A 24537-nucleotide genomic window follows, 5' to 3' on the forward strand; every position below is an offset into this window, starting at 1 on the left:
CAGGCTTCTAAATGAGGGGAAACCACAAATACTTATAGAGATCAAGGACACTTTTAATACTTGCATTAATGAGCGCTCAATGTGTCTCCCCACTATCTATTTTAATATTTAAGCTTCAGCACTACAGAAATAAATAATACAATAAACTTACCCTAACAGAAAAAACGAGGGTCGGTGAAAAGGTGTCAGTGGCAAGTGATGGAGCCGCATCGTTTCTATATATGACTTTTCCATAGTCGTTGGGAGCGTGCAAGAAAGTCGCAGTACAAGCGAGGCAGTTGCATTGCACAGCCGTGCCACCCTGCAAGTTAAAGATGATGAGTAAAATATACTACTTACTTTTTATGTGCTGCCAATTGACTGTCATTCAACTTTATTGCATACTGTAAGCTTATTAAACATCCTGTAATGTGAGATGGTTCTCACCTAAGCATGTCATTCACACAATACAATCTACACAGCACTACCGAGATAATAAAATCATATTAATAAAAATAGCAATGTAATCAAAATCCGTTTGGAAGAAAAATAGGTTATTTCAAGTTTAAGATGACTGCGGTGATATGAAAGATTAGACTTGTATGTATTGCTTATTGGTAGGCAGCAACATGTATTAAAAATCATAGTAACACATAACTGACAGACAACTGGATGCACCAAATGCAAAGGTGATACCACCGATAGTTGTTCTAGATCACATGAAAAAAAACAAGCCTTAAAGAAGATGGGGCAGTCACAGAGAAACATACTAAAGGTGACTTCCAGTAGTAAGTTTTTGCTATATAAGTGTTAAACTTATTTACAGCATTTGTCTGAAAAAAATGGAGAATTGCAACAATCACATGGCAAATTTTATATGCTACAGCAAATGACAAAAAGTAACCAACGGTCTTGACATTTAGTCATAAAGAGAAGACAATTTCCTATCCCCTGCAGAGTACATTTCCTACAATCATTTCATTTCCAATATCATGCGTAAAGAAATATCCCTTCATTTAAAAGTATTTGTTTTTGGAAATGACACAGTAAAAGCATAATTTTAGCATATCACAGCAGTCCATGTTTTAAAAAATAAAAAATCAGTACCTATGGGGCCAATACTTTCATTCCTTGGATTACAGTTTTCTGGTAAGCAAAGCATGATATATGTTGCCCTACACTCAAAGCCTAAAAATATCACTTGTTATCTTATTAATATACACAAATGCAACATACAACTATGGCTACTTATTGTCTTTTTGGCTACTTCACACTTTTAGGTTATGTCGAAGTGCAAAATTGTTCATATTCAGATATAGTCACTCTTTATATTAAAGAATTTGCTTAAAGGAGTTGTACTGACTTTTGTTGTAATCCCTTATCATGTGGGTAGCAATCTGATTTAGGCCCATGTGTGAGTTTGATGTGTCGCATCATGTGCTTGCAGGAACGTATGGCCCAAATGCTACGCAATCGGAACTGAATTGATATGCTGGGTACAAATCTGGTTGCACTGGATGAGCTGGTAATACTACCGGTATGTGGTTTTGTGCAATCTGATTTGTCCTGCTGGTCCATTTATTATCTATGGGAGAAACAGAAGTTGCCAAGCACAAGGTTTTGTTATCTCCAGTACTCTTATAGACAGCGGGGTGTTGTATGTTGTTTTTTTCTTTTTATATGTGGGGCTTTTTTGCAACTTTCCATTGCACCAAATGAGCTTAGCACAGTACATAGCCACTTTGACATAGATCCTGCTTGCACCAAATTCATCATATGCATAGAGAAGTTTTCCCAATAGGACTGAATTCATGAATTGTGACTTCGCATTTTGGTGCAAGTTTTTGTGAAAATTTAAACCAGCCCCCACCCTGTGCTGCAACTTTTGATAGTATTTTGCGACTTTATATGCAACTAACAAAAATTGTGTGGTGTTGCACCTTCCCTCTTATGAGCTGTCCTTAACGGTCCTAGATGGATCCAGCAAACATCCACTATTCAATAATCCAGTAGAAAAAACTCTTTTGTGACCGGAGCTCAAAAACGAAAAATGCAACTGTTGCAAACAACTCACATAAAATAAGATGCTGCCAACAGATTTATCAAGAGCCAAAAGCGACTCTGATGAATCAATGGGGGAGATTTATCACTGGCTTTTTGACTTAAAAAAGTGGCAAAAAAAATTTCTTTTTTTGGGCATCAAAAACTAGCAAGGGCCTTTTCCTACTACTCAAAAATAGTGGCCTAATCAAAGAACCACAGCTAGGATTTGCAATTTTTTTTTAAATAATTCCAAAAAAGTCGCAAGGTCACTCCACTTCCCTTCTAGGGTATTTGCTGTTACAATTATTTTAGTGTACTTATTTTTTTAAAATCCCAGAAAGATTTCTTAAAGGGCCAAAGCCACTTTGATAAATCTGAAAAGCAGCGGAGCGCCATAGGCAAATGTAGTACTATAGCCTGTGTAATGTGCCCCCCCCCAAAGAATCTTAGCTCCAAAGACAGACACAGAACAGTCACAAGAAGCTGGTCTAATAATAGATTACCCCCAGAGAATTAGAGTGCTGTATTTTCAGAGAGATACATACTCCTATAGACATTGGGGGCGTTTTTTTCTATGTTTGGCGCTGTTTTGGCACAATTATGTTGCAAATGCTGCTTTGCAACTTTCCATTGCGCCAAATGAACATAGGACAGTGCAAAGTCACTTTGACATAGACCCTGCTTGCTCCAAATTCATTATTTGCATAGACTAGTTTTCACAATACGACAGAATCCATGAATTGCGACCTGAGCTTCGAGGTTCAGGTACGCTCAGGTTCTGCTTATCACTAGGGAATACATATTTTAGTGCTTCGTACAATACACTATTAATCCCTCATGGTCTTTCATGGTCTATTTTCTCAGAGATTACTAATATTTAACTAAATCAGTTATCCCATAAAGAATATTACATTTTAATAAAGCATCATATTTACGTAAAAATTATCTGTAAATGTAGTATTCTCTTAGAAAACGGATCTCATGAAGAGTTCTGTTACCCAGTGCTTTAAATGTAGAAACCAAATATGCTTGTCTGCCTACTTTGCTGAGGTATGGTGTAGACACATGCTCAGTCTCCTTCCCTACAGCTAGATCTCTTTGCCTAGGGATTGCCTGCTCACTGCAGAACATCCATCAGATGTAGCTTTCAGTCTTAACCTGTAGAACCTTTGCAGGGACATGGCCGTGGAGCAGACAAATCTGCTTTTTTGTTTGTTAGAATTGTTAAGTGGAAATGGAAAGTAAGAAGGAAGAAAAATTACATTTGCCACAGGGAGAAGGAAACATATCAACTTAGACCCCAGCCTCAGCCGCACAGACTTTTTAATAGGAAAATAATGAATGAGTTAAACATTGTAAAAGGACAGGGGCATTAAAAATAGCAATAAGAATGGAGAGCGGTAATAATCAATTCCTGATATTGACACCATGAACACAGTGTTGGCTGGTTGCCAATAGAATGATCTGGGTACATCTGGGAATTATTATATTAATAAAAAGGGGATGATCACCTCTGTTGCTATCTATCGCAGATGACAATAGTTGTAAAAAGGTAGGTAGGGGTGACAGGGATATTTGGTGAGTCACCTGGTGATGGATAGAGAAGTAAATCAAATGGATCAAAAATAATAATATCCTTTATTTATGTCCAGCGGCAAAATGTTTCAACACTCGACTGGCATTTCCATCAGGTCAAATATATTTTGCCGCAGGGGTGTATGAACAGAAGATGTTCTGCAGCATTATATATTTTTTATTGTCTAGTGTGAACGAGGGGAGGGGGAGGCACAACACAGCATATGTATTTATCTATCTTTTATTAACTAATGTATGTCTTATATATATATATATATATATATATATATATATATATATATGTATATATAGTAAGAAGTCAGTATTACACTTTATTTGCAGATCTTGTATGAACTTATCTGAACCTTGTACCTTATAGTAAATTACATTTGCTGTAGATTAAGAATAACATATGTCCACCAATTAGTTTCTCTCTAGACATCTGTCAAAAGTTTAAACCATAATAATAAAGGATATCTGGAAGAAAACAAATGATATACGGCTTCAGGTGTCAAAGAGGGAACTGGTTATGTACAAGAGTAAAGGAAAATATGGTCACTAAGGAAAAAATATAAAATAAAGTAAATAATGACATTTACCCAAAGGAATCTGATCAGAAAGAAAGTTGTGCCCTTACCTTTGCTTGAAAAATATGCAAAGTTTTCCAGGATGGGATAAGGAAAACCACGCCTCTTTTAGCTACCTTGTAGGGCAGCTCCCTTGAATCAAGCATGACCTACAAGAGGCCTTATGACATGACACAGGATTAAAACCAAACCAGTATATCTATTCCAGAAGGAACAGACTCCCAACTGTAGACAGCACTGTTTCAACCTGATTGGGTCTCCTCAGTACAGCGTAGGGAACTGGTTTGTCTGGGTGAGAGGCTTGTGACTAGGGTCAGGAAGTAAAAGTTCTCCTTACTGCCAATAAGACTGCCAATTAAGGCCACCATATATGTGTGTGGAGTCTTATAGCCATGGATGCTCCACCTTTGCTCCTCAGATAACCTGTCTGAGGGCTCATTGGGACGGCGGTGGTTGGTCCATTAAACACGCATGGCCGAATTTCATGGACTGATTACAATGCCGAGGACAGGATCACATGCAACATAGTGATTTATGATACAAGGGGGTCATTTATCTAGTCTCTGTATGTTTTGGCTAGTTTTTGCCTGTCTTTTTGCCTTCTGCTTTGTTGGTCATTTATCATTCTGACTTTTTCCTTGTGTTAAATGATTTTTTCCAGATCTGTTTTTGAGACATTTGTTGCACACATTTGTTTCTCAAACTGCAATCATATCTTTAAAATATCACTTTGACGCTCAGAGTTACTTCTATAAAACTGTTGTCAATCTAGGAAATTCGATCACTCACAGCCCTAGATCTTTAGTCCTAATGAGGATCAATTAGTAGACAGCTCAGATAGCTACATTGAAATCTGTACTGGGAAATATTGTATGGATAGTGGATAATTTCTATACTTGGGACCATCCCTTTAACTGAAGGTCTCGGGAGCTGTGGCAATCATAGGAATTGACCTGTGCAAGCACTGGGCTGAAACTTAGAGTTCTTCACTAGAAAGTTGAAGAAATTGTCAGAATTTCATCAGAGTTAAAACATTTTTAAAAAATTTCTCAGATTTTATTGACATTTATTGTCATTTTTTAACAGTTGCCATGATAAAAAAGTGATGAATGTTTTCTGTTTTCAATAGCAAACAATCATCAAATGCAGTCATTGGGGCACATTTATTAAGGGCTTTCCATTGCTCTTTTGTTGGACTGTTCACGTTCTTCATGGCTAAAATGGCTTGCACAGGTATCTAAGAAGTGCGATTGTGTCACACACAACCCTTTTGTGGCACAGCTGCGCTGGCTTCCATGCAACACAGATTAGGGGGCGTACCGGCAGTCTTTCTGACTGATTTGGACCGAGCACCATATTTAACTTGAAAATTGTGTTGCACGCCCTAAATTAAAGATGCACCACAAAAAAGATGGTGAACTTTGTCGGGCCAGTGCCCAAGCATGATCTTAGGGATTCGCTGCACGCAGCATTATACGTGGAAATAACACTTTTAGTGCAATTTCTGAATTTCTAAGTAAATCTGCCCCATTGTTTTTCACTGACTCAAAGACTTGAATAGCTCTTTGCACATGTATCTCTCCGTATAATTTTTTTACATTTTTCTGTAGCATTTAATTTTTCAAATATTTTATTCAGTTGAACAAGAATTTGTAACAAAACATCTTTCTAGTAAATCTCTGCTTGTCCATGCAGCTATTGATCTAACTGATAAAAGTAATTCCAAACTTGGATCACCACTGTGTATGACAAGCCTTCCCTTGTAGGTCATGTAACATATCAGTATTTCAATAAATGTCTTAATGATTTAGAGTATAAAATCAAACATATCAAACACTTATATAATCACTCATAGACGATCATCTGCAGACAGGGACAGATCAGGGGCACAATACGTTCACACCATATTGTGCTTGTCTTTTTTTTCTTTATTCAGAAATTAGTCAAAATATTTCCATTACAAATATTACATTTTTACCTTTATAAAGGATCTAAAAAAGCTTTGAAAATTGATACATCAACTGCTTGGACATCCATAATAGTATCAATGTGAGAGTAGACACCAAAGAGCCTAAAGCTGTGCTTGAGGCTTAGTAACCCTGTAAGAGAGGTGAATTCAGTGGCTTTGTTTCCTTTTAACATAGGAAAATGATTTTGATGTGTGGAAAATGCACTCTGTGTGACACTGCTGAAAAAGACAACTAAAGAGCGCCAAATAATTTCACTAAACAACTTCTACTTGTGACACGTTATTGCTTTAGTGTAGGGTTAAAAAGGAGATATATTGTCTACTTATCTTTGCTCTCTTTGCTATCTTCTTATATTGCTGTCTTTTTAAACTGTTTTATTTAAGTTGGAATACTCAGAAAGGCACCATAAGAACTGTCATATTAGAAATGACAGCGTACTGCATTTATATTAAAACCAATGTGTCCTTGTAGTGTCAACAAATCCTCAGTGATTTTTCACTGTATGGAATACGTTTTTTTACGTCCACAACCAATGGTTGGTTTGCAACAATTAGAAAGCAAAAGACCTGCTTCCTTAGCACCATCTTTGAAAAAACCTAATTGAACACAAATTTCAACAGACCTATATAGTGGTCAGTACCATGCGTCAAAATGCGGATTCAGCTAGATCAGAAAAAGTTCAGAACTTCAGGCAAAAGTTGGTTCGGGGACCAAAACTTGACCTACCTTTGACAACAGTCTTATCCCACGTCCTAGCTTTCCTAGTCAACCCTCTGTGTCCTCTCTGTAATGGTTTTGGGGCATGTCATCCTACAGCTGGGTCACAGGTCTGCCCTGGCCATTCACAGCCATTCCTTGTATGGACATGCCTATGATTGATATGGCTAAAAGTTGGCTGATTGTCTGCTCAAAAGCCTATCAACCAGCTTTCGTTTTTTCCCCTAACCCAGACCGAACCTCTGATTGATGTTTGAGTTTGGGTCCGTGAAACTGAATCCATCAAGTTTGGCAAGAACCTGAACTATGCTGTTTGGGTTAGGTTTTTTATGCAGACCACAAGCCAGTGAAAACCAAAGAACAAGGGAATAGACACATAAGACACCTCCGTACCTCTGCAAAAAATCAAACAAGAGCTCTAATGGGAGAGTTCTACTGTCAAAGGAGAAACTTTGCTAGGGCTAAGAATAATGTAATCTACCAGTAAATGCTATTTTGATATTAATAGAATGGTTCCCTATACTGATACTACTAAGGGATGACATAATATGCTAATGCCAGAACATTTTTGTAGAATTATGGCTCTATATAAACTGAACCTTTCAAGAGGATTCAGGCCAGTAAACAACCACAAATTGTGTCTTACTATTTTTTGAGAATTTTGAAGAAAAAAACATTTGAACACAATAATCAAATGACTTGTGAAGAGTTCAGAGGGCGGATGTCCTTAAGGCCAAATATGTCATCAAAAGTCAACTGCTTGGTGGCAACTGTTGAAGGTAGATTCTGATGAAGTATTATTCCTGTGGGATATCATCATGATGAAACACACAGGGGCCAGGTTAGCGTGACTATTCTCTGCCCCTATGACTCTTTATGTAGCATTCAAAGATCCTTGTCTACATAATTCAGACTTTTTAAGAATATAGAAGGATAACTTCGGGGCACATGTATTATAAGTCTGTCTGTTTTTTGGGACTTTTGTTGGCTTCTCTGCTAGTCAGATGTATCTTTCTCAGGTTTTTCCTTATTGATACATGTGGATAAATGTCTTAAGGAGACTTTATGCGACTTTCGCAATCAGTTCTAAGCAAATTTCTATGTCTTGTCAAGTGCAGCCATAGATTTGCGGCAAAATTTGCGACTTTTAAAAAAAATCACAACTTTCACATCTGGATTTCGGTGATAACTGAGGGAACACTGCAGAAAACAAAAAAACACCATGAAAAGTCTCAAAGATTATAGAAAAAGTCAAGCACCATGAAAAGTCTCAAAAATTAAAGAAAAAGACAAGCAAAAAGCTTGATACATGTGCCCCTTTGTGATCCATTCACTGTTTTGGATGACAGGTTGCTGACTATTTGTGGGCCTTAATTCCGTTTCAGTACATGCTAAACAACTCTTCACCTGTGTCTTCCAAAAGAGGTACTGAAGTAGCTGAGATGAGTATAATGAAGACCCTCAACTATACGTTATGATAAGTCACTTTATTGTAAATGGCACAGATGCACACATGTAACCTGTAATAAATACTGATTTTGTGGCATTGGGTTGGTAGAGTATGGTGTCTGTCATAAATACTGATAGGATTGTAGATAAACCTGAAAGTGATGAGATTTCAGTGAATTATAGTGATACACAAAAAGAAGAAAAACAGTCCCCAAAAATTCTGCACTGTTTCATCAAAAATGATATACTCATTTGACTTTGTTCAATTCTATCTTAGGAAAGACGTGTATAGGGTTTCTGATTACATGGCACCAATATGGACCCACAGCAGCACAAGTCACAAAGCATTTATCCAAATGGCTTCATTCTGTTGCATACAAATGGGTTATATGCAAATACATAAGATTACTCTCCAAGATCCCTGCCCTCGCTGATGAATACATAATTGATTTCAAATGAATTCATCTCACATGAATATCCCGGGTCTTTATAAGGTCTAAGATTAAAATAAAACAACCATTTTCTTGCTGATTGTTGCAACTAGTCAGCGACATCACTGACCTATTCATCTCTTGAATTAACATTATATGATGACTTTAAGAACCTTGGAGAGAATGAGAATAGAGATTGTAGTATTGTGTGGTATTCTCTGTTCCATTATTCAAGACTTGCTGTATTGTTTTCTATACGATAAGCCTGGTAATATCATAACCGTATAACTATGATAATCACTGACATTAATAGAAATATTATTCTGGGACCATTCAGAACCTGACCTGTGCTTCATAATTACAATTGCTGCACTAGAACTATAGATGTGGTGACAGAATTAAAAAATGGTAAATTCTATGTGCTCAGATATGATGCTGTGATCCGCTGATAATAATAGTATTAATAAGAATATTATTTAAATTTTTAAACAGGGGTTTTTCAAGATGTAAATGTCAAAGCGAGTGATAAGAACAATGTTAAAATGTGCTTGTGACATTCTGGGCGCACTGTTGCATATCATTTGAACAAATTTGAAAGATTCTAAATAATTGATCCCACAGCTGTATATTGCATATATCTAGCAAGTTCTTTATTTTTGCAGTTTTATAAAATGTTATTTGAAATTACTGTAGGGTATATGGCAAGAACAATATCATCTAATACCTTTTTAGGATGTGTCTATACTTACATTTTCAAAAATGTTATTAAAGGCACTAAAGGCTAAGACGGCAAAAAAATTAAAATATTATTCTCACCTCCTCCGGTGCTCACGTTCACCCGCAAATTGTCGGCCCAGTTCCCTTCCTGACCACAGCTACATGCCTGCTATACATTGAAATAAACAGTGACGGCACCGTCTGGGGGAGGTGAGTGTAAGATTTCTATTGTTTGTCCATCCACCTCCATAAGCCTTATATACAATTTTTTAAAAGTCTGGACAAGTGTAATTTTTCACTATACAAATCTAATACATTATAAAAAAAAGGACCAAAAAGTCCCAATTTACTTAAGTTAACATAAAAAAAACCCTATATAATCAACCCATTTTCAAATCTGCATCCCTTAATCTATCAGAAATAGCTTTTAGGAAGATTGTTATCCCTTTGAGATCTTCACAGTAATTACACCAAAATGGAGGTGACATTTAGAATGGTCAAATTTTGTTGGTTATACATTCATTTAGCCCTAAAATTCACACATTTCCAAAATATAAAAAGAGAAAACCCACCATAAAATTTGTTTTGCACATGTGGCCGTTACTTGTTTTATGGGCACAGAGCGAGGCGGAAGAGGGAAGGAGCACCCTGCAGCTACCAGTACACTGTACTTTACTTTCCCCATTGGACCCTTTTGCAGGCTAGATAATTTTTTGCTTTTTCATTATTGGGGCCATGTGATGCCATTTTTTTGCGGGATGAGATGCTTTTTGAGGGCAGGAGTAGAAAAGCATCAATTCTGTACAAAATTTTTAACTTTTTTTTTTGTGTTCCCCATATAGCCTAATAATTATGCTATCTTTATGCTATAGGTCGATACGATTACGGGGATACCATAATTGAATATTTTTCCTTAAGTTTTACGAAATTTGCCAAATAAAACCCTAATGTGGGGAAAAATCTATAATTTTTGCATTGCCGTCTTCGTGGTGGCATAACATTTTAACTTTTTTAGCTACGGAGCCGGTTGATGGCTTGTTTTTTTACAAGACATGTTGTACTTTGCAATGTACTTTGCAATGTACTCTGGAGTACATATATATTTTTTTGATCACTTTTCATTTTTTGTGCGATTCAACAGGTAAAAATCATAATTTTTGCCTGTTTTTTTACTGTTTTTTTTACGGTATTTATGCAGGTTCAATGATGATTTACTTTTGTTCTATGGGTTGTTACAGATGCGGTGATACTATATATGTGAAGTTTGTTTTATGATTTAGACTTTTTTTGTGTTACATGTCTCTATAAATTTAATGGGGCTTATGGGCATTTTTATTGATTTATTGCTTTATTTTTTATTGAGTAATATTTTTTTTTTTTAACTTTTTCACTGTTTCCAACATGGTTCATAAACAAGCAATCATCTCATTGCTTGCTCATGATAAAACTCTGCAATTCTGATGTATTGCAGGGTATTAGTAGTGTCAGCCTATGTACATACCTAGTCTGACACTAGTCTGAAGTCACAGCCTTTAAGATGACCTCATCAACGCCATCTTTCAGGCACTGCCAATAGGTAGCACTAGGGTCCTGATCGGATCGCAGGGCTTCCATGGCAACGATGCGCTGGCATTTAACGGGTTAAACACCCACGATCAGAGCCCACTCTGACCGCGGGTGTTACACTGGGGTGTTGCCTGTTAGTTACAGCCGGCATCCCACGTATCCCGATACCAGTTCGACTCCGATCCGGAGCTGAGCCGGCATCAGCTAAGTCACTGTGCTCAGCGGTGGATATATCCACCGCAGAATGGGAATGGGTTAATAATAGCAAACTGTCCCCCATTGCATCTATCTGACCACATGAAGTCACAGCAGCCTTCATGGATATCTACTCCTCTCCATGCTCCACGGAGGCTGTCATTTCATGTAATAACATACATGGTGTACAGTTTGCTATTCTTAGAAGTCTGAAGGACCTGCAATGGTGTCACAGATCACATATCATGAATGTAACACAAGGCACCGTGTAAAAAGATTGATGGAATATTTACCATCTGTACATAAAGCTTTATATATCTGCAGTTAAATATTAGCAGACAGTCCCTAAGTACAAGGAGCCAGAGCAGTGATTTGAAGAGAAACAGAGAAATGTCAGTCAGAATAATGGGGTATGGTTCACTGGTATCTCTGATTCCTCTCCTCTCTCAGAAATGCTAATTTGCATATCAGAAAAATGGTTGTAATTAAGGTACAGTGCCTCACTGATGTCCCGCACCATGATCCATCTGATCTGTGCTCCGGTTTCTTTACAACAAGGAGACACCATCTTCCAGAGCCCTACAATGCAGAGAGATAGGGACAGATGGGAGTGGCTGGAAGCATTGGCCGACACGAAGCTCCCTGTGCGCAGCTTCTGTGCCCCTATAATCAGACAGGGGCACAGATCAGACAAACCACTGCATGGGACATCAACAGCGCCAGAGGAGGTCAGAACAAGTTTATTATTTTTAAAAAGCCAGCCTAGCCCTAAGTTATATATTAATCCTGGATAACCCCCTTAACACTTAACACAGCAAATGCACTCAGGTCCGCTTATCACTAATTAATAACATTACAAGCATGGCCAAGAAAGTTTTAGCCGTCCTGTAGCTTGATTTGTTCTGCATGGAGAAATGTGATGATTACCTATATCATATACTCCCAGAATGAAAACGCAATTATAAGTACTTTGAAATCAGCTCATTCTCCTACCATTTTTCATTTTTCTTTTTTTAACCAAAGGGAAAAAAAAACTTGGGAATGGCCGTCTCATAAACCTTCACATACTTTAATTTAATAATATCACACGTATACTCCTTCTTTGACCATAAATATACTGCACTAGTAATGTTGACAGCATGACTCCCATCTCATTCAATTTATTTCCATGTCTGTATTTAACAACAATACTAATAAAAGTTCATTTACCTTTTGCTTCAATATATTTTGCCTATTTATGTCATTTTATAGGGCTGTTCGGCACTGCAAGAGGGGTTTTATACATCATTTAATGAGCATTTACATCACATTCTCTTTATGAGCTGGTTTTGTTAAGCCCATAACCAAGTTTCCAAGTCTGGAAAGGTTTTGCTTACTATGCAACAAAAAGTTTACGTTGTTTATGCTGTTGTTATAGAGTTAAATGTTCAATGCGTGATACAAATGTATAAAATAAATAAGGAAAAGGTAAGGACCATGGATTTTTTGGTATTCAAACACCGAAGATTTGTTACAGAAAGTTATGATATAAAAAAATGTAACCCGCTGCCTTAATATTCAGGTGCATTGAATTGATTGTCAGCTGCAGAAATCTCAACTAAAATAAAAATAAAGTATTTGTTTAAATGTGTCCTTTCAAAGATATACCATGTTGTATAGTACTAATTGTACATTTTATTTGTATATTTACCATATGATCTCTAAAGCATAAAAAAACACTTCTCTGTTTGATGGCTTTAGCTTTACCTGATTATCTAGCACAAGGCTACCGATGATTGGTTGCAGCAGTCACATGGATGTTGTCCTTACTAAAGGATAAGCAACAGCAGTAGCAGAGGATTATAATATATATGTACATAATTCTTTGATTCTGTTTTTAAATGAATCCCTTTTTGAAATAATAGCTCAGATTTATCAAAAGTAGCGCACCCTACACTATGCTGGTCATTTATCTTAATTTTTCTTCCTGTTCTTTATGTCTTTTTTGAGACAATTTTTGGCGCATTGCAATTTTTGCACCTTTTTGGGGACATTTGTTTTTCATCAGTAAGACACATTTATATTCTATTCCAGATGTGCTAAATGTCTCAAATGACATTTATCATTTCAAATTGTCTAAAATTTGCAACATTTTTTGCCGCAAAAAACTCCAGACTAAACCATACTTAAGGAAAACTTAGAAAATGGATAGAAGTGATTTCAGACATTTGTGCAACATTTTTGCTACATTTGTAACAAAGGTCTCAAAAAGTGATCTTAAAAAAATACCCCACTTAACACAAGGAAAAAGTGAGATTGATAAATTACCAAGGAAGCAGATGGAAAAACTACAGGCAAAAACTAGCAAAAACAAATAGAGATAAGACAATCTCTAATAAGCTAGGAAATTCAGAGGTAACGGCATGATTGGCAGAACGCAAGTGTGAAGGTTTGAACCCACAATGGCAAGTGGGAAGTTCAGTTTATACATATGTTTTCTTCTACTTAAATGTATAAATTCTGTATAACTCAGAAAGACTTAAAACTAGATGAACAAATGATCTGAAGCAATGTGAATCTCTTAAATGGAAATCATACTGTTAAAATATTTGTACATGTTTGCAAAGGGCTTGCACACCCAATATGTTTACTACTTGTTAAAATCAATAAAAAGATTTAAACATAAAACAAATAGAGATAAGATAAATGACCCCCTATGTAGTGGGAGTGACAGATTAAGAAATACTAGTGCACATTCTTCATTAATTTGGCACCCCCTGAACTGCCCTGGAAGTGTACACCAACTTTTTTTTGAACCTTTAACATAGTGTAAGTGAAATAATTCTGTCGAGACAATATAATTAATGTGGCGCACGATCCAAATCGCCACCAGAACATCCCTTTAGGAATTTTGTGGCATGGCTATTTTTAAAGAACTGAATGAGGGCTTGTTTTCTGCATAACTAATTGCACTTCATAGTGACGGTATTATATATTTCATGCTGTGTACGGGAAGCGGGGAAAAAATTCCAAATGCAGTGGAAATGGTGAAAAAAAATGCATTTGTGAATTTTCTTGTAGGCTTAGATTTTACGGCTTTCACTGTGCACCAGAAATGACATGTGTATTTCGTTCTTTGGATCAGTGTAATCCCTGGGATACCAAATTTGTATAGGTCTTATAATTTTTTCATACCATTAAAAGACCCGAGGATGCTACGGCTACTGATTGCCGCCCCCGATGACATCACGGAGGCTTTGACAGGGGCATTTATAGGGTTAACACCTGCGATCGGTGCAAGCACTGACTGCAGGTGTTACCAGTGGGTGTTTGCTGCCATATGCAGCAAATGCCCACCTTGTATGGATAGGCAATACTACGTCACAAGTTGGGAGAGGGTTAAAATCCTTTGCAACCTTTTTAGAATTTCTTTCTGCATAGTGGGCAAGAATTTGGTCCAGGCCTCACTTTATGTCCATTTTTTAAAATTTTCTCCTAAAGATAAGAAGCTTCTTGTAAAGCAAAAGTTAATTAAAATACCAAAGTTTTGCCATTTTGGCATCTACGTAGTTTGGCTCCATTCCACCAATCACTGGCAGAATTTAAAGTGGATAATGGCGGCAGGGCACCTATAGTGGTGTGATCACCTGGGGTGTTACCGCTGGGGGTGAGCATTCTGGTTTCATACCCAAAGACATCAGAACTTTCAGGCTCTTCCAAACTGCACAGAACTTGAGAGGGTGTAGAGTTTGCAGCTACTGTACAATCCGTCTCAAGTTCCTTGGGTGACACATATGGTGCTTCTTGAATTTGAATTAGGACCATTTACCTTCAAGTTATATCTTTGGATCCACTCAAAGTATGTCTAAAAGCATAAGAATCCAAATGACTTCAATGACATCAATAAAGTTCAAGAATAATAATAATTTCTTTATTTATATAGCACAAACAGATTACGCAGCGCTACATGGAGCTTGCGAAATCAGTCCCTGTCTCCAATGGGGCTCACAATCTAATCAACCTACCAAACACAGAGAGAACATACAAACTCTTTGCAGATGTTGACACTGAGACATGAACCCAGGTCCCCAGCGCTGCAAGGCTCTAATGCTAACCACTAAGGCACCGTGCTGCCCTAAGAATGGGTCCCTTTTAAAGGACCTCAAAATGAGCTTGATTCAAATTTTGCCAAAACTAAATATAATTTTGTTTAGTTTTCACTTAAAAGGATGAGACAGGAAATAATATGCAATGATAAAGCATAGTTTCACCATGAGAGTTAGAACCAGACAGATTAATAACAGAGAACATGATTTCATAAAATAGAGAAATGATTTTTGCGGCATGATTAAATGACGTGAAGAATAGGTTTCTTATTATTTGTCTGTTGAGGGGAATTAGTTCAAAGGTATGTGCATAAACATCTCATGTGGTTTGAATGCATTTCTAGTATAGGCATTGTTCTCTTTTCTTAGTTTTAGCATAAGCTAGAGGAAAATAATTGATTTTGATTATAAGACTTGAAAAGCTCTGAGCTTAGGATGCCAAATCAATACAAAGGATAATGAACCATTGTTATATTTTGTGAAAAAAAGATAATAAAAAAACTTGGAATTTTTATACATAAATAATAAAAGATGAACCTTCTGAAGTAGAGATAAGGTTATCAATATAAAAAAAAGTCTCCAAATGATAGAAAGTTACTGTAGGATTTGACATTATAGGACCTTATGGTATGCTATCTATATATGGGCTCTAAAATGATTAACCATAGAATACATATTTTGTATACCTACTAGCCCCTCATTCAACTGGTTGTCCACTATTCCTGTTGTTTCTCCACGTGATTCCATAGTGATATGGTCAATCCATGATCACGTTGTTGATGTCCACGTTGATGATGCGCCAACAGTATGTTGACTCATTAAAGCAGAATTCCAGGTGTCGTACAAGACAGTCGCTCAACCAGATTGATCAACATTTCAGATGATGAATGATAAATCTACCATTGTTTAAAACAGTCTAGTGATACTGTATTAAATGGTAAAATAACAATTGCATAATTTTTGGCACACTTTATTACCCCCTTTCTTTTGAAGGACAGCCTTACCTTCCTAGAAAATCAATGTCAAAGTTTTAACTAAATACTTTTTCTGAATTATATTTGCTATCTGAGGTACAGTATCAAAGCAGGCAGTGGAAATATGTTTTATTTCTAATACTTTGTAATATGAATTTATTTGCGTCATGTTTCAAAGACACATTTATCTTGTCAAGGCAGATAAGCAGAAACACAGACGGATTAAACAGGTCAGATACATAAAGTGCGGGGTACACATCACTCTGGACACAGGCTAGTGGTACACAGGTCTCTGGATAGTGTAAAGCATGGCTAGATACAGGGCAAAATTCACACTGAGTTACAGGATTACTGGATCAGGGAGGAAATTGGGTTCCAGATCAGATCAGGACACAGACCCAGTTCACACTTTGTTTCAGAGGTTCTAGATGCTGTCAGAATTCTGGGTTAAAGACACTGACAGGATTCAGGGTCCCAGAATTCAGGTAACAAGACTCATCAATACCATAGCAGTGGCGCATACAGTCAGTAACAGGTAACAGGCAGGTGTACCACTGGTCTCAGCAGTCCTAGGTCAGGCAGAAATGCACAGAGACTTATACAAAAGTATTATAACCCACCCAGAGTCTTCTGAGAAGCATGCATATATATGTGTACCCAGGATGCCATACTCAGATTAATCAACCCATGCTCAAACTGGCTCAATTGTGGGTCCCAATGCATTTTAGCTCTGCCCCTGTTGGGTACTGACCCCACCCCTGTCGCTGCTGACTTCGGTCCATGCTGTTCCCGTGGGGACTTTAACTCTATCTGTCTCTGCGGAGGATACAGATAGCGTTTGATAACAGGATGGTGCAGAAAGCTATTAACTCTCTGCATCATCACTGTTCCCCTGCTGCAGCTGTCATCAAGTCTGCCAACATCACAGCACAAAGGAAGATGAGAAGAGCAGAGCTGTTTGGAAACGGGGACATGTAAGTATGTGATATTTATTATTTTTAATTCATTTGAAACAAAGAGGATTCCCACAATATAGGGGGTATGAGAGGGGGCAACAATATGGGGTATATGAGAGGGGGCTCAAAATATGAGGAGGAGATGAGAGGGGCTACAATATGAGGGGGGATGAGAGGTCACAGTATGAAGTGGAGATGAGGGGCCACAATATGAGTGGGAGATAAGGGGCTAAAATATGAGAAGGAGAAGAGGGGCTACAATATGAGAAGGAGATGGGGAACCACATTACAGTGTCCTAGATAGATATATACTAGGGAGGGGACTGCAGCATGATGTACACCTATATATTGGGGTTTATATAAGCTGGAAACTACCCTGTACAGAATAAAAATAAAAAATCCCTCAAGAGCTTTTAGTCTAAGGGCCTCAGACTCCCTCTGGTCCTCTAAAACACAGATTTTTTTTTTTATATAAAAGCTTGTATTTCATTTCATTAACGAATAGTATGGATAAGAGCAGTCTTTCATCCATAATGAATCAGAAAACATTTGGATTTGATGTGGTGCCTGAAAGATTCATAATGATTCCGTGAACTAACTAATAGATTCCCTCATCTCTATAAGTTCTGATGTGTTTTCTGGAAGAATTTCCCAGATGATGAACATAATATTTAGAAGTGAGAAAATTGCTAAAACCATTACCCCATTGCAACCCTATCCAAGATTCAAAAAATTTGGCTTGGTCCTGAAGCACCAAAATGTCTCAGTCCCAAAGGGGGTTATTCTAGAGTTTTTTTTTAATTCTACTAATATGGGTCATTCAATTCACAGTTAGCTTGAAATTTGAAGATGAAGTAGAAAGGGTAAAATATTCTGCCATTGTAGCATAGCCCTTATAGTGATATTTGTCTCACTTAGAGCTGCTCTGGCTATTAGCAGACCCTTCAGAAAATGCATACATACATTCAGAATGATGTGACCAGCATATAAACAGTATGTGGCGAGATTGGTATGAATTGGGCTGAGCAGATATAACTGGACCACTCCTCTCTCTATATTTGACTTACAGTCTGGAGCAGGTTAATATTAATATGTATTTAAAATGTCAATTTGTGGTTGTTTGTGAAATATATACTTTATCCTTTATAGGTCTAGGGGAAGATTCGTGGAGATATGTGCAGTTACTGTATAAATCACATGCCCGCAAAGTCTAAGATGCTTTAAGTACTTTCATTAAACAAGATGACATAAATATAAGCAAGAATTATTGAGTGAGGGTAATACTAGCAAGGCATGAAAACAGCACTAAATCCCATGTTAGCTAGTGAAGTCTAGTTAAGATGATAGATTTTCAGAGCATTGTGATGATTAAGTTTTATAGAAATATTTTTGATTTAGAAAAGTTTTACTTTAAGATATTTAGGTATTAAAACAAAACACTATTTCATGATGTTACGACTGTATTTAATACCCATCGTTTCTCTGTAAAGTCTTTCAATTTTCTTTGAATCCCTAGTAAAGACCTTGGGGTCAAAAGGCTTCTGAACCCTTTAATAGTAAAATCTCAGGCAGACCATGGTGAAGCCTGACTTCATTGTTGGACAAAGTTCCTCACACTATGAGAGGCTGCTAAAATAGATCTTCTATTTATATTATTGACTTAGATATACAGAATATATGGAGATATCTCAACAGTAGGACATTACTAATCAAGAGAACAGGACCCCAGTATTGTGGATAATGAGAGAGATCCATTCTCCCCAATAGATAAAGCGGCAGGAGGAGCTTTAGATATGCCAACTCCATTCAATAGTATGGAAGTGTCTGCAAATGCACAAAACAGCGCTGGAGAATGCAAGAGAAAACTGAGCACTGTACTTGCCAATTTTGGGCACTCTCATATAATTGAATGCTCGTCCTACCTCTCATTAGTCAGAACAACACCCCCCCATTCCCTGGTTTACTGTAGTTACTGTCTTAGGGTCAAAGAAGGTCCCCATACCTCACAAATCAGCTTGATAACCCCTATTCTTTGGATAGGTGATAACTTGAAAACAACCTTTCAAACTGTTGGTCAATGAGAGAAAATTACATATGAATCAACCATGAAGGATAATACAATCATTTGCTAACCCATGTGCCACCCTGTGCCCCTGGAGTTCGGCAGCTTCACTTACGCCGGGCTCCAGCGACGGTCTCCTCACTCCAGCATGCGTCCCTGCCTCATAAGGGGTGCATGCTTTGCTGCCAGCCCTGGCCTTTTGCAACATCCCCGCCCATGCTGCCTGTCCTGACCTCGAGGCTGCCCATGACTCTGTCTCTGCCTCTTGACTCTGTACCTTGGCCACCACCGCGGACAAAGGTGCACTTGTTGAACTACCTGGTGGTACCATGCCGCAGCGAGTCCAACCCGCTTTGCGGCTGGATCTTGTGAATACCAGGTGCCACTTAGACTCTGCTCCCAGGTGTTGGCTCACGTCATCATCCGTGGTGGTCCACTGGGTCCACTACCCCAGGATCCTGACAATCTTGAGTAAAAATAGCAAATTTGTCACGAACAAGTAATACTTGACTTAAAAATCTGATGCATTATACATCTGTATACTCTGTTGGCAACTTATCTATCTTAAAGCTAATAAATGTTGATGAGGAGGAATCCTGCCTATCCTCATCATATTAAGACCAAATAGTGGGCAGGTATTTCTGGTGTAGTAAACATCCCCTTCCCAAATCAGAAGGTTTGGCTGATGTAAGTCTTATGTGTACAGAACTTTAGTCTCTTGCTAGCATGCAACAGTTTAATCTATGAAAATCAGTATATTGGAGAATTTTCAGTACCGGTATCACATGATCATATGATGTCATCAGGTACTCATATTATTTATTGCTTCATGCAATGATCTTCATGACTAGGGCTAAAGTAAGGACTAAAGTGGCTATTGTGTGCTGTCACATTGTGCCACTGGAGCTTTAACGGCTATAGTGGTTCATTTTATGGGATGAAGAAGGCAGTAGATAGGTAGATGTACATCAATTTATGAACTACTACCACCAACTGTTTAAGTTTCTAGCCCAGCACAAGTAACAGATAGCCACATGGACTCTGTAGTGGTTGTGCGGCATTACTACATTTCAGTTTCCATTCACTTCAAGAGACTTCAACAGACTGTGTTATGTGCCATGTGTATGTAATATCTTCAACATCGCAACTTGGTGAAGTGAAAAGATTTACACAGGTGGCCTTTTTGGGATCAAAGAATTGGAAGCAGTAGTAAAATCTACACAGGGTCTAATCCATCTTTTCTTGAGTTTGGAAGTTCATTTAAAGGGGTTGTCCACTTTCATCAAATATTTGATACTGTTTGTGTAAGGAAAAATTACCCAATTTTCCAATATACTTTCTGTATCAATTCATCACAGTTTTCTAGATCTCTGCTTGTTGAACTGCTATAGAAACATTCTTTGTTTACTTCCAGTGGATAGAAATCTGTCCATATGATGTGATGGACAGGGAGGTGCATGAACCGTTATTATCACAGAGAGTAATCAGAGTTGTGTGATAATAACGGCTCATACACGTGCATGTCCATCATATCACATGGACAGATTTCTATCCACTGGAAGTAAACATAGAAGCTTCCTATAGCAGGACAGCAAGCAGAGATCTAGAAAACTGTGTGGAATTGACACAGAAAGTATATTGGAAATTTGCATAACTTTTCCTTACACAAAGCATATTAAATGCTTCCTCCTCAGGGGAGGAGGAAAAGGAAGACAATAAAGGGGTAGACAGGTCAGAGAGGGGGCAGGTTATGTTGGTGGGTGGTGAGGTGGGCGGTGTATGGGGGCCTAAGGCAGTGGATAAGGAGATCCACAAGTTGCAGAACAGTGGTGAGGGTATATGTGCCAGTAAAATTACTTTAAATCAAATAAATAACTGTGGAAAATTAAATTGTATGTTCACAAATGCCAGAAGTATCACAGGCAAATTGGGCGAGCTTGAGGCTCTGATATTAGAGTAACAGTTAGATGTTGCTGGTGTAGCAGAGACATGGCTTGATGCATCGCATGATTGGGGTGTTAATATTCAAGGTTTTACACTCTTTCAGAAAGACGGGGCAAATAGGAGGGGAGGTGGTGTATGTCTGTATGTCAGAAGAGACTTAAAAGCGATTTTGAACGAGACAGTGGTTTCAGAAGAGTGTGAGGAGGCTGAAACTTTGTGGGTTGAAATTCAAACCCAGATTTTTGGTGTAATTTATAGACCACCTAACATCTCTGAGGAAATAGAGGGTCACCTATATAAACAGATGGAGCGGGCTGCACAGGAGGGGACCATAGTGATAATGGGAGACTTTAACTTTCCAAATATAAATTGGGGTCAGTGCTCTTCTTCATCTGTGAAGGGGAGACATTTTATCAACTTTCTGCAGGATAATTTTATGGTGCAGCTTGTAGAAGATCCCACAAGAGGTGATGCATTGTTGGACCTTGTCATTTCTAACAATGAGGAGATTGTCCAAAATGTCAGTATCCGGGAACCCCTTGGGAACAGCGATCATAATATAATTATTTTCCTCTTAAGCTTTAAAAAGCAGAAACAGGTGGGAAAATCGAAAACTTTGAATTTTAAGAGGGCTAATTTCCAAAAATTCAGGGCTGCAATACAGGATATAGACTGGGATCAGATTCTGTCAAATGATGATACTAATGTTAAATGGGAGAAATTCAAATCTATCCTGGGTTTTTATACTTCTAAATTTATTCCAATAGGTAACAAGTATAGACGGGCTAGATTACACCCCGCGTGGCTTACAGCTACAGTTAAGGGCAATTAATGAGAAAAAGAGGGCATTTAAAAAATATAAATCTGACGGGTCACCTGAAGCTTTCAATACTTACAAAAAACTTACCAAAATCTGTAAAAAGGAAATCAAATCAGCCAAAATACAAAATGAAAGGCAGGTGGCTAAAGATAGCAAAACAAATCCCAAGAAATGTTTTAGGTATATCATGGCAAAAAAAAATGGGTCACAACAGGTTGGACCCCTTTATTCTGAAAATGGGGCATCGGTGACTGGAGACCAAGAGAAGGCGGAGATACTTAATAGGTTTTTTAGCTCTGTTTATACAATAGAAGAAAGAACTTCTGACGTGGGTGGTGCCAGTGGGGGTCATGCACCCTGTAATATACTAGACTGGCTGAATGTAGCCATGATCCAATTGAAGCTCAATAAAATCAATGTGTACAAAGCTCCTGGACCAGATGGGTTACACCCAAGAGTTCTTAAAGAACTCAGTTCTGTTATTGCTGTACCGCTGTCTAAAATCTTCAGGGATTCCGTAATGTCTGGTGTGGTGCCAAGTGACTGGCGCAAGGCAAATGTGGTGCCAATATATAAAAAGGGCTCTAGAACTTTGCCAGGCAATTACAGGCCTGTAAGCTTAACTTCCATTGTGGGGAAATTATAGGAAGGGTTAGTAAAAGACTACATACTGGAGTATGTGACATCAAATAGAATAATAAGTGACAGCCAGCATGGGTTTACTAAGAATAGAAGTTGTCAAACTAACCTTATCTGCTTCTATGAAGAGGTGAGCAGGTGCCTGGATGGAGGAGCAGCTTTGGATATTGTGTTCTTGGACTTTGCAAAGGCATTTGACACTGTCCCTCATAGACGCCTGATGGGTAAAATTAGGGCTATTGGTATGGCAGAAATAATTTGCAATTGGATTGAAAACTAGCTGAAGGATCGTATCCAGAGAGTTGTGGTCAATGATTCCTACTCAGAATGGTCACCAGTTATGAGTGGTGTACCTCAGGGTTCTGTGCTTGGCCCACTACTATTTAATATATTTATTAATGATATAGAGGTAGGAATTAATAGCACTGTGTCTATTTTTGCAGATGACATCAAACTGTGTAGTGTTATACAGTTTATGGAGGCTGCAGGGTGACCAAACTGAATGTTTGGTCATCCACTTGGCAAATGAGGTTTAATGTGGATAAATGTAAGGTTATGCACCTGGGGGCCAATAATCCAAAGGCAAAATATGTCCTTGGAGGAGTAAATCTGGGAGAGTCCCTTGTTGAGAAGGACCTGGGGGTACTAGTAGATCATAAATTGAATAACAGCATGCAATGTCAATCAGCTGCCTCTAAAGCCAGTAGGATCATGTCATGTATCAAAATTGGTATGGACTCTCGTGATAGGGATGTAATATTACCACTATACAAGGCACTGGTTTGGCCTCACCTGGAATATGCTGTCCAGTTCTGGGCACCGATCCATAAAAAGGATGCCCTGGAGCTGGAGAGGGTTCAACGTAGAGCCACAAAAATGATAAGAGGTATGGAGGGTCTTAATTATGAGGAAAGATTAAAACAACTATATTTATTTAGTCTGGAAAAGAAACAACTACGAGGGGACATGATTAATTTATATAAATATATGAATGGTCCATACAAAAAATATGGTGGTAAATTGATTTAGATTAAATCAAATCAAAAGACGAGGGTGCACTGTCTCCGTTTGGAGAAATCAAGGTTTAATCACTGGAGGCGACAGGGCTTTTTTACTATGAGAACTGTTAATCTGTGGAATAGCCTGCCTCAGGCGCTGGTTACAGCAGGAACAGCGGAGAGCTTCAAGAACGGTCTAGATGCCTTATTACACCTAAATAACATTGATTGTTATGTTATATAGAATTGTTTCCCCTAAATCCCTTTGTCATCCAATCCCTCCCCTTCCTTGGTTGAACTTGATGGACAAGTGTCTTTTTTCAACCTTATAAACTATGAAATATTTGCTGAAAGTGGACAACCCATTTAATATTTATTGGGTAGAGCTTCTGCACTGCATATATTTTCTTTAGAGAATTGAAAAAAGTGGGCTGGTTCATAAACCTTTAATGCTATCTAGAGGAAAGTACATAAATACAAAATCCAATTTGGGAACTTGCAGAAATTGCACATAGCCTCTACACGTGGCATGGTGCCATTTTGTGCCAGTGTTGTGGCAGACTAGATGCTAGACATGAACAGCAGATAAGTCTGGGTACATCTAGAAGTGTTCAATTGCTGAAAGCCCCCTCTTCACAGTTAATATACATTGTTTCAAGAACTATAACTATTAATTTAAATTTAAGCTCTTGGGTCAACCACCACTTTTTTAATTTATTTGTAAAAATTGAAAATTTTGAGACTTGTGGTCTATAAATTATATACTTAAAACACATAAAATAGATTTTTTAACCTTAAAGGAAAGCTATTGTGATATACGGGTAGCGTGT

The 24537-nt window shown here is 37.9% G+C and overlaps 1 protein-coding gene across 6 annotated transcripts in view; it reads right to left on the reverse strand.

The window, feature by feature from the left end:
• PCDH9 (protocadherin 9) overlaps positions 1–24537 on the reverse strand; it is a 1504706-nt gene that overhangs the window by 707910 nt on the left and 772259 nt on the right. For 4 of the 6 annotated variants that reach the window (XM_072135312.1, XM_072135311.1, XM_072135317.1 and 1 more), the window contains exon 3: positions 152–301. The exons of the other annotated variants lie outside the window; for them this stretch is intronic. In XM_072135312.1, coding sequence (XP_071991413.1) covers positions 152–301 — 150 coding nt within the window. The remainder of the gene's footprint in view (positions 1–151; positions 302–24537) is intronic. 6 annotated transcript variants of the gene reach the window in all.

This window comes from Engystomops pustulosus, chromosome 2 (assembly GCF_040894005.1).
Source record: "Engystomops pustulosus chromosome 2, aEngPut4.maternal, whole genome shotgun sequence".
Lineage (NCBI taxonomy): Eukaryota > Metazoa > Chordata > Amphibia > Anura > Leptodactylidae > Engystomops > Engystomops pustulosus.